The sequence below is a fragment of the Rattus norvegicus genome, chromosome 15, assembly GCF_021556685.1.
Source record: "Rattus norvegicus strain SHRSP/BbbUtx chromosome 15, alternate assembly SHRSP_T2T, whole genome shotgun sequence".
Taxonomy (NCBI): domain Eukaryota; kingdom Metazoa; phylum Chordata; class Mammalia; order Rodentia; family Muridae; genus Rattus; species Rattus norvegicus.
This window is the reverse complement of record NC_141548.1, coordinates 16053637-16069284: the sequence shown is the minus strand read 5'-3', so window position 1 is coordinate 16069284 and position 15648 is coordinate 16053637. Positions and strand designations below refer to the sequence as shown.

Genomic DNA, 15648 nt, shown 5'->3' with positions numbered 1-15648 from the left:
TTGGGGTTTTTTTTGTCTTAAGTGTGTGTATATGTGGTATATGTATTCACACGTGTGGTCTCATACGTGTGTGTGTGTGTGTGTGTGTGTGTGTGTGTGTGTGTGTGTTGGACCACAGTCGATGTTGAGAGTCTTCCTTGATCACTTTCAGACTGAGGCAAGGTCTCTCAATTGAATATGGAACTCATTGATGTCCCTAGTCTTGCTAGCCAACTTGCTCTCTGGGTTCCCTTGTCCATCTTGAGAATAACAGACTTTCCAATGAATTTAAATTGATTATTGGGATGAGAAACTTGGCCTTCATTTTCATACGGCAAGGGGTTTACCAGCAATCCCTGGTTTCTCACAGGGTTTCTCAAAGTTAACTTGTCTGTCCAGTAAGCTCCAAGGATTGACCTATCTCTACCTCCCTCAGCACTAGCATTATAAGAATGTACCATCATACCTGGCTTTTCTTTTTCTAACAGGATGTTGAGAGTGGACTTCAGTTCATTGTGTGTACAAGGCAAGGACTTTATAGATTGGGTTATCTCCCCAGTCCTCTATTTTATAAACATAAATGTAAAAAAAATTAAAAACACTGCTTAGCTATGGCTATCTAGACCAACAAATCCAAATTAAAGTCTGCCAAACACCTTAATCTCCTCAACACAGTGTGTCCTAAGTTCCTAGGTACTTCCTTCCCTGAGGAGGAGACCCTAACCCACTGAGCATATTTTAAAAATTATACATGCTTTGGTGATTTCCTATATGAATATAGTATGTTTAGACCATATCCATCTTTCATTCTCTTTCTCTAACTCCTTCCAGAATCCATTCACATCCTATTTCCAATCATCCTTCTTGGCTGGTTTTTACTCCCCCCCCTCCTCTTCCTTTATAGCACACGGAGTTAATATAATGCTGTCTATATGCACATGGATGTAGGGCCATCTACTGGAGCATGGGAAACCTACCATGGACCAAACCATTGAAGAAAATGGACTTTTCCTCCAGTAGCAGCTATAGGCTTTGAAAAGCTCCTCCATCAGCGGTGGGACCTTGTGAACCCCTTCTCTACTCACATTGGAGTGTTGACTGGCTTGATCTTGTGTAAGTCTTAAGCGAGCAACCATACCTATTTGAGTTCCTGAGGGCAATGGCCCTGCCATGTTCAGAAGGCAATATTTCATGGCTGTCATTCCTGACCTCTGTCTCATGCAATGTTTCTGTTCCCACCTTTGCTGTGTTTCTAAAAATGTGGGAGAGGTGCAATGCAGGTGTCCCTGTTAGAGCTGGGAGCACCTCTCTTAATGCTTTGAGTAAACAGGTATTCTCATCCCTGTAGAACCCCACTGGCTTATTTTCCTGCCCCCTTGCTGTCTTTTTCCTGCCCGCCCCCACAACCGCTCCTCAAGTTGAACCTCTTCTGTGAGCCCCATTTTCCTGCTCCCTCCTCTGAGTCTTGAACCATTTACTCAAAAGAGGCTTTGGGAGATTCTAAGCAAAGAGCAAGAAGGTCCTCTCTATCTGTAGCCTTTCCTTCTCTGTTGAGTGGTCTCTGCTTACAATGGCACTGGAGCTAGAGTGGGCAATCTGGTACAGGCAAATCTTCCCAAAGTGGAGAGGACTGCTAAGGAATGCACAGGAATGTCAATAGCCTACTTGAGAGTAGCCAGGGTGCTGCCAGGAGAGAGTAGCAGAGGGCAAAGAGCCACACTAAGGATTGAAGGTGAGTTTGGCAAGGCTTCCTTGGGAAAGTGCAATTTAGCTGAGGGTTGAAAGATGAGAAGAAGCAGGTGCAGAGTGGCACTGAGAAGTGGCAAGTATGGGCCAGCCTAGAGAGGAGCAGGCAAGAGTCTGACCGATGTGGCCTTGTATGCTACCTTAAGGGGTTTGAGTTTTATTCTAAGAAGAAGTTTGGATACCTTAAATTAGGGAGGGCCTGGATTACACTTGTCTCTTCAAAAGATCCCCCAACTGATGAGAGGAAATGCGTTAGAGAGGTGAGGTGGTTTTGGCAGTGGGCATGAGCAGAGTGTGTTCACGATGCCTATTTGACCGTTAGGAGAAGGACTGCTTTTCCATCAGCTTAATCACTCCATGACATCTTTATCTCCCCGGCCTTCACATGGTTCTAGAATTTTCACCTTTTACAAAAGAAAGAGGCTAACCAAATCACCAATAAATGTGTTCGAAGGAAATCAGCTCCGTTTTTATAACCCACTACCATGAATCACTAGACCTCCCTCAACAGAATGTGGAAAGATCGTACACTGATATACTTGGCCTTGCCAAGGAGAAGGGTAGGGTGCTGACACACTGCTGGAGAGGTTGGTGTGGAGCTTGGAAAACACCAGGCATCTTCCAAAAATAAGCGTGCTTTTGCCTTGGGGCCCAACAACTGCCCCAGAGGATATGTAGACTTTCACAGCAGCAGTCCTTATGGCCATCCTACACGGAAAATGGGTAGATCCATTGTGACATATTTGTATACCAGAATGCCATGTGGCCATAGAATCAGCCACAGCTATCTCAGCAATGGAATGTCTACACATACATGAGCAAATGTGTCCTCTGCCTGAAATTCCATAAAAGGTTAAACTAGGAAAGTCTTTCCCCATATTAGGGATCAGGGTGGCCTTTGAACAGTAAGGTAGAGGGTGGCAGTGGGTCAGGGGCTCATCACAGACTTCGAGGTGCTCTCTATTTCTTGCTTGAATCTTTCCGTTTTGTGAATGTGTTCTCTCTGGGATAAAATATTGATCTGCATCTCAGGATGAATTCTCTTCAGTGTGTTTGTTTTAAAAGACAAGAACACACTGAAGCTCTCTTCCTTGATGTGTGCTTGTGGCAGGGGTAACCTGAGGGTTCAACTGGGCCAATGTTTTATGTCTGGGCTCTTCTTGGGCCATTTCCTGCTCCACACGTTTTCTCCACCCTGCGAAGCTGGAGGACACTTTTAACAGTGTTCTCTATGCTATTTGAGAGGGAGTTTTAGTTTTCATTTGACCCCTGACTTTGAAGGTGCCGTCCTTTCTAGCCCGACCCTCTTCATGTCTTGTGTTATTCACTGCCCCCTAGCAGCGCCCCCTGAGCCCCAAGTTTTAAATGTCAGGATGTTCCCTCTTTACTTTTCACATTTTAACATTATCTGCAATTCTTTCATGAAACAGTTTGTAGTTTTGCAACCCTGAGTATAACAAAAACATTGTCTGAAATCATAGCCTGTCTATTCTGACTGACCTAGCTCTGTGTCTTTGGGTAAATTAGCTGATCCTTTGTGCTTCTTTGAGATGGGGGTGATGTTGAGGCAGGGTCTTATGCTGCCTAGGATAGCCTTAATTTCAGTGTGTAGCTGAGGGTGGCCTTGAACACCTGGTTCTCCTACTTTTAAATCCCAATTGCTGGGATTAGATGTGTGATCTGCCACATCTGGCCCACATGACCTTTGATCCTTATTTCTTCATTTATAACAAGGATGACAGCAGTGCTCGCTTCATATTTGTTAAGAGACTTAAGTGGGGTAATTTATGGAAGACACCTAGCTTAGAACAGCTGGCCAATAATGAGAGTTCTTGTACACTTGGCAAGAGCAGGAAGGCCTTGTTCCTGTGGCAGACCTGAAGAAGTAAACAGTGGGTGTGTGCCCTCTGGAGAACTGCTCTTGTTAAGAACAACTGGCAACCCTTCTACCCTGTTCTCTTGGAAGAGCAGTCATTTCCGCTAGGTCTCAGCCCCCAAAGAGAAGTCAGCCTAGTTTGTGACAGACACAAATAAAGCAAGCAAGGGGACACATTTAATTTCTTCCAAACCCAGGTAATTATATTGTTGACAGGAGCTGGGGAGTGAGAAGAGTACTCCATGTCTTAGAGAATCTTGAAGAAAAAGACTTTAACAAATATATAAGAATCATATATAATTGGCACACACTTTGTTTGAATGCAAACACTGCTGTTAAAGTGGAGCTTAAAAACAGTTTGTTGGCCTTCTCTCCGTACAGGAGAAACATTCCTCTCGTTTACACTACTCACTTGCTTAGCAAACCCTTATTTATCCTACGATGCAAAACATAATGCGCCCAACCTCAGATCCTGAATTAGTGGAGTGTGAATTAATGGACTTCCAGGCAGTCTCTCTTCAACGACAGTGTCAAGAATGCTCTAGAAAATTACCTCTGCCCACCCCGCCTCTTCTGTTTCTTCCTGACTCTTATGCTTCAGTGGGCTTTCAGAGGAGGTGGAAGAAGACGGGCTCACACACACACACACACACACACACACACACACACACACACACACATTCTTAGGACGTTTGAATAATTGTTTATTGAGAAGCCACAGTTCCCCACACTTTTACAACTGTAGGCTTTTATATAAGGCAAAAAGCAAGATGGATCCACTACTTTCCACAGAAAGAAACAGCTCTACAGAGGACCCCAGGGTCGCTCAGTTACAGATCAGAGTGCAATGTACGTGACAGATATAAAAACAGTGTGGAACAAAATAATGGAAATCATGGTTACAGTCTACTGGAGGAGATATCCATATCTTATTATAAATACATTTATAGTCTAGGGTTGTCATTTCGATACTTTTTTTTTACATATACAGTTATTGAAACAGAAAACGTGACATGTACTAGGATAAACTTCCACAGAAGACAATTGGTCTGAACCTTGCTTGATGCTACGTCCTGATCACATGGCCCCCTTGCCATGACAATTAAAATAATTAATCCACTTTATTATTAATCCAAGTTAATCAATAATTAACTTTTTTGGTGGTGGGGGGAAACTACAAGGAAAAATGCAAAGCTGTGTTTGCCAGGACACAAACGCCCATTGCTTTCAGTTTCGGGGGATGAGAACAAAACGGAGACCAAAACCAAGCAGATCTATGTGCTTAAATTAATTTATTTATGTACTAATTTAAGTACCTGATACCCACATATGTGAAACAGAGACTTGGAAACACACTGGCTCCCACGTCTGCTTCCTATCAGTACATACGGAGCACAGGGTGAAGCATCGTTTTGTTCTGCTAACAAAAGGGACACACCTAGCAGCTGAACTATGTATTCTCTCCATGAACAGTGTTTAAGAATGGTATTCCATATTGCTTGTAAACATATAGACACAGAAACCAGGAAACCATGTGCTAATCTTGGTACCACGCAGCTAAAATGGTGTCTGTATTGGTAAACATCTCATGGGCATGGTGGTTGACAGAAAATTCCCTAATGGGGTTAACTAACAGACTAAAGACATGCATTGATTACAGGACTCCATCCCAGTGGACTCTTGGACCCAGAGAATGATCTAGTCGTCTTCTTCATCTTCCTCGTCACTGTCCTTCATGCTGATGCCTTGCAAGCCCCCTCCCTCACTCACGGACGCGGTAGCTTCCTCTACAGTGAGCCGATTTCGAATGGTCTCATAGGTCTTGCTGTTTAAGGTGGAATCCAGGACCCCTTGCAATCGGAAATCTCTGTAGGTTTTCTATGGAAACAAAACATGAGGAGGTAAGACTGATCTCATCACAAGGTGAGGAGGGAGAGGATGCAAAGCAGGCACAAGTGTGAGAGTCATGACTTTCAGCCAAGTGCCACGTTTTATGAATTGAAAAGTAAAAGCCACTCCATTCAGATTTCACTTGGACCGAGAACTGAGACTCAACCGATTGACAAGAAAACGAGAAACCGTGGCAGGATAAACTGTATTAGATGAGACAAAGCAAAGAACAGAAGCTTGTGTTTATTCAGATCCACAAAGGGAAACGTTCCATAGTTGTTTGCCTCCTCCCCCGGTCTACTTCTTTCTTTTAGGTTATTATAACAATTTGATCGACAGGACAAGGGGCCCTAACATACACATAATGAGTGTATCAATTGGTTATGGTATTTTGTGATTTCTGTTGCAGTCTGGTCTTTAGAATTTTTGCCTGTTATAATTGCGTGAGCCACGTCCCTCTGTCTCACCCACAAGATAGACATATGCATGTTGGTATATGAAACCTATTACAGGCAGCCACAATGATGGGCAAGATGGAGCGCTAATGCCTCATCAATATGTTGCAGGCATGTGACTCAGATCTCATCTCCTTGGGAAATATCTGCATCCGTATCCATTTCGTTCACAACTTTATGTTCTTAGGGAAGAAATCTGGCTCCCTTTCAAGAATAATGGTTGGTACTGCAGTATTACAAGTTCCTTTGTTCCTTCAGGCAATTTCTCTCGGATTTCCTTAGGTATGTATCCTAAGGACGGTTTCCTGGAACCTCCTTGGCGTTAACTGACCATGACCAGAAGCATCTGGCTGATGTCTGATTCTTCTTCTTCTTTTTTTTTTTAATGGTCTTTCTATCTAACTGCAAGCCTTTTCATCACAGTGCATATCATTTCAGCAGATAAGTCTCCACTCTGTTTCACCTGTTGATACAGGAAACTTCATAAAGGGCTGAGAGACAGGATGGTAACCTATTTAAACGTGACTCCCACATTATTAGTATTTTTAATAGTTCATCTAATGCAGTTACGGGGTCGACAATCCCAGGTTTAATCCACTTTTAAAGTCACAGGTTACAGTGACTGCGGAGTTTATCAGCAAATACAGTTTGGTTCTATGAAGCCCTCGGCTTTGATTAGCTACTCAGATTTGAATCCTTCCCTTGTTAGTATCAAGGAGAGCTCAGCTAACCTTCATCTATGTTCTGGTGAAGGAGTACAGCTTTCAGGATGAGGAATGAATGAACAACTGAATGAATGAGTGAAGGGAGTGTCTGTTGAGGCAGGAAAGAGAGTTGGAAACCCTTGGGAATTTTCCCCGGAGAAGCAGAACTCTCAACGTGTCCCCAGGCTGCTGGTGGAGGACTGGCTAAGTCCACTGGGATGAAGTAGTAAGGAAGAGTGCATTCTGGGGAAAGTGAATGCTCCCTTTCTGCACTTTGGGGCTGCCACATGTCTGTTCTTGGCAGCTGGCAAAAATTAAGTCTCCTCTCCGACATATTTTTATTTCCAAATATTGCTAGTTTTTGACACAGTCATGAATAGATAATCTGAAAATTCTAAATTGTGATTTTTTTTTTTTATTTCTCATGGCTACCTGGTCAGGTAACGGTCAGATAGAAATCATCTCCGGATGTGCGTGCTGCACACATCAAGAATAAAAAGAAGAAAAGAAATATTTAAACCAAAAAAAAAAAAAAAAAAAAAGGAACTCAGAGGGTCTGGCAGTGCTTAGTGAACTCGCCTTAAGAAACTGATTTGAAAAAAAAAAAACCACAAGGAAATTAGGCTGAGTGCACCATTCAAGTGCAGACATTTCTGTGACAATAGCTGCGGCTTGGTGCACTGTAACCTTCTGCTGGGCGGAGGCTTGGTGGGATCAAATGCAGATGACAATGACTCCTTAATTACACACAATGGAATGGTTATTGGGCTTCAGTTAGCACCGGGGTAGAGGAGCACCTTCAGGGGGATGGGATGACTCCAAAGGAAACCACGAAGCAGGCTGGGGGAGATTTTTGGCAAACTGTTAAGAGAATTCAGCTCTGCTTATTACTAAAATATTTTAATGGAGATTTTTACGTGTTGAATAGGAGTTCTGCGTACGAACGTTTTTTTTTTTAAACCCTCTATGGCGAGGCATCAAATGGAAACTGAAATGATCAAAAAACGTATTTACCCCCTTCTGGGATCTTATTATTTCATGTAAACCACTGCGATTTCACGCTGAAATAATTATCATTAGTCCACGGCATACACATAAAGAACAGGGGGAAAGAGCTCCTTCCAGGGTATGTTATCTCACCTTTGTGATCCTTTACATTTGATTGTGTACACGCAGTGTAAGAGAAACCACTTCAATTAGCTATGAGAACAATATCGATTTGCATTCTGATAATGATCACAGAACACGTTTACAAGTAGCTGGGGGTAAATATTTCCACGAAATTAATTGTGGCAAGATTTTATTTAATTAAACCATAAACGAAATCGGTGATTTTATGCAAGGAGCATAGTGGTGCCCAAAGCGAGCTTTCGAAATTGTGCAACGCAGAGTTACAGGAGACTCTGCGACATTTTGGGTATGGCAAACGTACACAATGGTTTTCCTTCATAGACAAAGATACCAGCGCCTGCCTACCCCTCCTTTTAAAGTCCAAGCTTGCGGTTGATGTCTCAGTAAGAAATTAACTAGGCACCACAAAGGGATCTCACAGGACTGTTTTTGCATGAATGCTGTCTTAGAAATCATCATGTTGTGTATGTAGACGGGTACTTTTTGTGTTATGGAAGTTCTGCAGCTTGCCAATGAGGTGTGTTTCAACGAGCTATGTGCAAAGGAGAATGCTTTGTCCTTTTACCTTTACCATCCTAATTAGTGTTTTCAGCTGATAAATGTGAAGCTGGAGGTCCATCCGGTCGGTCAGCCAGGTGCAGATGACGTTCATGGAGCTGTTGTACCATTGCTGAAAAAGAGACAAGAGTTCTCCAGGCAACACATCATGGAGGGACTAGAGGACAGGGTGGGAATAGGTCACATTTGAGCACATGTTTGGTTCCAGAGGAAAAAAGAGGGTTAAACAGAATTGAAGAGCACAGAGAAGACCGTCAACTCACAAATGAGGTGCTAGTTCAGTCTAGACTAGGGCAGTGCGGACTGGGGATTGAACCCGGGACTCTTCTACTGCACGCGGCACACGTGCGGTCCATCTCTGAAGACTCGCCTGTCTTGCGCTCCTGATTCTTGTCTGAGTTGGTTCATGCCACTCGGTTGTGATTTGAGGCTCTGTCTATTTTCTAATGCCATTGTGTCCAGGGCCAGAAGAGGGACAGGGGTGCCTCCATTGGCACTTAACCTTTGAGAATGACCCAGATGTGTGCAATTCTGAGAACCAGGTGGAAAGCCTGAGGAGTTGAGGGGTGGGTATTTACGACCATTTGTCTGACTGGGGCATTCCTACTATGAATAGCAAATGAGGATTTCTCTTTAAGGGCCAAACTGTTCTGGGCAGCATTTAAATGCCCTTGCATTAGCTGTGCAATCTGTTTTAATCTTAGCAGAAAAAAAAATATGGAATATAAGAGGGAAAAAAAACTATCTACAAATGAGCTCATTTCAAGCTGTTGAAATCATACTTCCCCTTATGGGGGTTAAATTTTGCTTCTTGTCTGTGAAAAATGCTTGAAGCTGTGTCACTTTAGACTGCCACCCCTGTGGAGCAGGAAGTCTCTGGTGCAGTATAATTTTGCAGTACTGCTCATATATTCATAAATCTCACTCAGAGACATATGAACAGTGTTATGTAGTGTCAGCATGAAAAAAAAATCTAATCTTTTAAACTTCACCAGGTTTCATTACGCTCTGCCGCTTATACCAAACAATTTACAAATAAAATGAAAAGGTGTGGATGGGCCTATACACTTATTTATGTGACATCTATATGAACTGTGCACAGGGAAGATGCGGAAAATAAGATGATGAAGAAGGAGGAGGCGGAGAACCGAGGCGGTGCATAGGCTCACACACTCACCAGCAGACACAGGCACACACACACACACACACACACACACACACACACACACACACACATCGCACACCAGTGGGGATTCGAAAAGCATAAATAAAAACATGTTTCTGATGGTAACTCCACCCTTTCTCACCTAAAGATCATCCAAAATCAGTTTATGCCTAACACTCACAGTTTTTCTGAAGCCTTGTTTCTGACTTAATTTCTTTAAAAAAAAAATTAATTTGGGGTTTTACTTGCAAGGTAGAACTGCCAAGTTTCACCTTGCAAGAAACTACGGAGTCGCAGCCATGGCGTATAGAAGCCCTCTTTGCATCTTTCTTATCTAGGCTCCTTCCTCGTCAGAGCCAAGTATGGCTCTCTTTGGAGCCCAGCCGCAACAGGGACCATGCTACCCCAGCGAGGCGGGCGGGCGAGCAGCCTCACAGCCAGCTCCTGCTCTTTTAAAGATCATGGAGGAGAAACTGTCAGTTGTAGGAACCTTCTGTCCCTCCCCAGGGAGCAGGCGGCTGGGGGTGGGGATTTCTTGCTGAGATGGGCAGTTCATTCTCTAGAGGGTGGGTGATTTGTGAGGGTCAAGTTGCTTCAGGCGTGGACAGGTTTTCCCCCTCTAGGGGTGAGAACATTTTTCTGAAACTTCTCTTTTTAGGGAGGGGTAGTGGTGGTTGTATGTGGAGGGTGTTTTTGGCACCTCCTGCCTTGGGATTCTTCGATTGCTGCTACTACATCTGGGGCTTGTTACGCAGCTCTGGGGACAGGCGGACAAGTATTGGATCACAGGTAAGCATGTGGCTTTTAAAGCGCTTCAGCAGCTAGGGACTCTCCTGGCTTCGCCTAGGCCTCACACTTAGACTCACCCTCTGCGTCTGATGTGTACTCTGCTTTACTCCAGGGAGAATTCGTTCTTACCTTTGTCCTTCCAGGGGTTGGAGGGTGACCTTCAAGACAGCTCAGGTGACTAAATGACTAAATTCACGTGACAGTCCTGTGATGGATACATGTCTGGGACACAAAAGAGAAGTGTGGCACTCTGGCTTCTAGGCAGAGGTGGCATTTTTCTTTGGCTGTGACGACAGGCAAACCGGCGCTGGCTTCTATCACTGCCAGCAAGCCTGGTACATCATGCCTTTTTCTCTTCCCTGAGAGACGCGCCACCTTTCAGGAAAAAAAAATATAGCACCCCCTTCCATTTTACATAGGCTCTTCTCGCTCCCATAAATGGCTTTAAAATAGCATAATAAATAAATAAGAATCAAAAAATACGAACGAGAAGGTAAGGCTGCTGTCAGCAGTCCTGCGCCGCGCCGCTGAGGAAGGCGGCGGAGGGCGCGCGTACAGGAGAGATCAGTACATCAGAGCACGTTCCCATCCCAGCAGCAAGAACACCCTGGAACATCCAATCTCCTCCTGAATCTCACATCTAGCAGGAGAAGTGTAAAAAAATGTATGATGCCCCATTGGCTACACATTTAAAGAGGCAAAAGGGAGAAAGTGAGTCCTTTCCAAACCTTATGCTCAGTAGATGGAATCCCAGACGCTTTCGGATGAGGCACAGCCAGTGCGAACTTAAGAGTTTTCCAGCACGGGGATCAAAAGGCATTTAGATGTCGGAGAAAGAAGTAGGTAGTGCCTCCTAGAACTTTAAAATGTTAGGGGCTGATGGGGGATCTTCGTATCCGTTGGAAAGGAAGAAACAAAGGCCCAGAGAGGGGTTTTTGACTTTTCCGATATCATGCAGGAAGCAGGAGTCTCCAACATGGCCATGGCACTGAAACAGATGGTCACGTGCAGTCTCCCTCCCTGTGGGTACGGGAATGTGCGGGCCATCACAGGTGAGTGGCTGCATCCCTCTCCAAGTCTGTAGCTGGGGCTAGCACTCCAGTTACTAAAAGCAGGCCCCAGAGGAGGGATCTCACCAGACAGGTTTGCTGTGTTTTATGGCCATCCTAACGCAGCAGATTTGTAACGATTCTTTATAAGAGAAAATTTATAAAACACCCGACGTCCTCCCTATTTTTGTTTTGTCTTTCACTCAAATAGGCCTCGTCCGGAACCATTTTAATACCTGAGCACTACATTTTTGGTACCATACGCTTTAGGTCTGAGGAAGGAGAATTAGGAGTTGACAGCGCTTGCTGGATATTTTGAATGTGGTCATGATCCGCGGTCCCTTAACTCAGGGAAACTGATCTGAAATTTCCCAAGCAAGGCTACTTTAACCCTAAAAACACGCTGGAGAAGGAAAATGGCCCATAGACTGGACTCTTAAAATATGGCTACCACCTAGTCGTTTGGAGAAGGATGTTTATCTCAGCTCTGGCCTGTGGGCTCAAACTGCAGCTGAGCGCACGGCTCTGTTTGGAAGGCCAATGGGACATTGTCTGCCTCCTCTTCCTTCTTCTCTTCTTTCCCAACCACACCGACCTATACGTGAGACAAGCTCTCACTAAACCAACCAGGCTGGTCTTGAACTCGTGCCCTAGCTCAGGCAGACTCTTGCAAACTTGCAATGTTGCAAGTGGTCCCCGAGGAAGCAGGACCGCATGCCTGCACCACTCGGCTTCACCCTTTCTCTCTCACAACCATCTCTTGTGTCACTGATTCTCCAAGTGCCCTGTTTGATCCTAAGTCTCTTGCTCAGGGGACCTTCCCACCACAACCTCCCAAATGCTGGGCTGCAGGTTTGCGTGGTGGGGAGGCTTCATGACATTCTAGCATTGCAGTGTTGAAGAATGCTGGCCCTAAGACACATCTGAACTCGAGACTTTGAGTAAGGACTTTCATCCTTAGAGACTCAGGTTACTGACGCAAGTGGTCATTCTCCTTTGAAAAGAATACTTGTGGCACATGCATGCATATACCAAGTAGATAGCAAAGCTGTTACGACCACTGTCCTCACCTCAGCCCCAGCCACCACCGATCGTCACTACCTCTCACCCACACTGTTTTATCTCTGTCTCTCAAGCTAAAAAAATACCAAAACACAGGGGCATAGGGCTAGTTATCTGGGAAAACCTTGCAGTGGAAGATATGATCTCTAGGGGGAACATCCTGGAATTGTGTGCATAAGCCTTGAAGCGACATAGGGGTAGCCCTGAGCAATGGGATTCTATTTAAACTCAGGAAACTACCTTTGGTTCACAGAGCACATTTTAAACCAACATTGATTTAGGTTGAAGTCTTGAGTTAAAAGGCCTCCCAGAATGAGTGACTTTTCAGACCTGGCAGGCACAGACTCAGTATAAGCTTGTTTGGCCACTCGTTAGCTGGAGAGCCTCAATTTAACTGCTTAACTCTATGACCTTCAGGCTTCTCTTTGGGTCATACCAGAACCAGCTTCATAAGGTTGCCATGAGCATTAGGAGATGATTTATGCCCAGTGCTGACCAGAGCGAGTGCCACATAGTAAGTGCTCAATAAAATAAGCGCTCGCTTATAGACACTTTATTAATGTGTAGAACAAAGTTATTGTTCTGCCTCATTTCTAGCAGAAGTGTGGGCCATCTGATACTCAGATCTCTTAAGCCACTTGTTCTGCTCTCAAGCATAGTGATTCCTGTAGGGCAATCCTACCATGCAGCCTTCACCCAGTACAACATGGGCTGTTATGGCTAGGATCATTGTCCTGAGAGACCAGGGTCACATACAAGCATCACTGAAAAATGTGATATTCTTCAAGGACTTTGGTACCTTAATTTTGAATTTTTGAATGTCTCAACTAGTCTTGTTGGCTCCCCTCACTATACTCAACAAGGGACTAGTGACGCCAACATATCTAAGTCTCCCCTTTGGTTGGACGGACGGAAGCTTCATTCCCTAGAAACTGAAGAGTTGACAGGTGAGATGCATAATTAATGCCCGAGAAGGTAGGGCTCCTGGAACCAGGGCTTTCCCTCAGAGTTGGCCACGCCCAGTGAGTAATACAGACTGATACCAGAGTAGTCTCTGCCGAGGTTCTGCCACTGTAACTGCCGTGCAGATTTTCTTATTTAAAAAAATGTATCTATTTTTATGTTATGTGCATTGGCCTGCATGCATGTCTGTGAGGGTGCCAGATTTTGTAGTTACAGATGGTTGCGAGCTGCCATGTGGACGCTGGGAACTGAACCCAGGTCCTCTGGAAGAGCAGTCAGTGCTCTTAACCATGGAACCATTTCTCCAGCCCTGATTTTAAATCTTTTTTTTTTCTTTTTTTTCGGAGCTGGGGACCAAACCCAGGGCCTTGCGCTTGCTAGGCAAGCGCTCTACCACTGAGCTAAATCCCCAACCCGATTTTAAATCTTTTAAAGACAGAGTCTCTTCTTGCACATCTGATTCCCCTGTACTTGTTAGACCAGGCTGGCCTCTTCCTTGCAGCTATCCTCTTGCCCCTGTCTCCTGATGCTAGGGTACTAGGATACATGGTAAACACCACCAGGCCTGGCTATAAGTCTTACTTCCGCTCTCAACACCAGAATTGGAATTCATCTGCTGCCCTATAGAGACTTTGCTGTTTGTGGTACATTTGTTCCTGAAACGAGCCACATGTTGCAGATGAATAATGACAGAAACCAGGCACGGAGGCTGAAAGAGCATTCACAGCACTCACAGGACACGAAGATGATTTATCTCCTTAACGTAACCTCAGACCAGATGAGTCTATGCCTTACAGATATTTGTCTTTAGTTCCTGTTGGTGACAAAGTACAGTTTTGTGCAGAATAATGATCTACAGCCCTAGGCATGCACAGAGATATTCCCATGAGCCTGCATAGAGTTAGCAAACACAATGTTCAAGGAGCACGGATCCACCACTATGTCCAGATCCTACACAGAATGTACAAGTGTGATACAGTTTAATTGCTGAATTAATCAACTCTGAGCAGTCCCATTTTGCATGCACACACACACACACACACACACACATGAAAAAAGGATGTATAACTAGTGAACGTTGAAGTAGTTTGAAGCTTTTTTTGTTTTAACTGCCATATCATTATGAGTTTTTTTTGATTCCATTCAATTCTATGAACAAGGTAAGGATATTGGCTATACAGAATCAGTGTCAGTTCTAGGTTCCAGGTGTCTCACAAGCTCTAGAGTCCTGAAGCCCTCTCAGAAGTGCGTGGCTGGGACAGTGTTGTTGATCCTCTTTCTACTGGAGCCCAGGCTTGGCTGAGCATGGAAAAGCTGCCCGTTTTATGAGCTTAGAGAGTGGCCGCACAGACAATGGGAACCTGGGGATACTGTCATGGAATGTTACTCAATGGCTTTATAGGGATTGGCAGATTAGATGCACAGAACACATGAAACTCAAGAAGGATGACCAAAATGCGAATGCTTCACTCCTTCTTTAAAAGGGGAACAAGAATACCCTTGGGAGGGGATAGGGAGGCAAAGTTTAGATCAGAGACTGAAGGAACACCCAGTCAGAGCCTGCCCCACATGTGGCTCATACATATACAGCCACCAAACTAGAGAAGATGGATGAAGCAAAGAAGTGCAGGCCGACAGGAACCAGATATAGATCTCTCCTGAGAGACACAGCCAGAATACAGCAAATACATAGGCAAATGTCAGCAGCAAACCACTGAACTGAAAACGAGACCCCCGTTGAAGGAATCAGAGAAAGGACTGGAAGAGCTTGAAGGGGCTCGAGACCCCATATGAACAACAATGCCAACCAACCAGAGTTTTCAGAGACTAAGGCACTACCCAAAGACTATATACATGGACTGACCCTGGGCTCCAACCGCATAGGTAGCAATGAATAGACTAGTAAGAGCACCAGTGGAAGGGGAAGCCATTGGTCCTGCCAAGACTGAACTCCCAGTGAACGTGATTGTTGGGGGGAGGCGGTAATGGGAGGAGGATGGGGAGGGGAACACCCCCCCAAAAAAAAAACAAAAAAAATAAGGGATTGGTAAGAAGAACCACCATCACACACAGGAGAGATGAACTGAAAAGCCTGCGTGGGTGAGGAATGCCATTTCTTAGCCTTAATGAAGATGGCTTCCTTTCTGCATATAGCTCTAGATACTTCGGTAGCTCCACAATGCTGAAGGGAGAAGTTCCTCATCGAGAGAAGTTCATTTTCAATGGAAATGCAACCAGAAAAATACCCCATCTTGAATTTTCCTAGGAGTTCTGCAGCTGG

General features: G+C 44.6%; 1 protein-coding gene across 17 annotated transcripts in view; it reads right to left on the bottom strand.

Annotated features, from left to right (window-relative positions):
• Positions 1-4288: 4288 nt before the first annotated feature.
• Cadps (calcium dependent secretion activator) overlaps positions 4289-15648 on the bottom strand; it is a 466682-nt gene continuing 455322 nt past the window's right edge. For all 17 annotated transcript variants that reach the window (XR_015637890.1, XR_015637891.1, XR_015637892.1 and 14 more), the window contains 2 exon segments: positions 8347-8451; positions 4289-5479 (listed from right to left, as the gene is read on the bottom strand). Coding sequence is in view for 14 of the 17 variants with exons in the window: in XM_087585085.1 (XP_087441211.1) it covers positions 5300-5479; positions 8347-8451 (285 nt within the window). In the remaining 3 variants the exon portion in view is untranslated.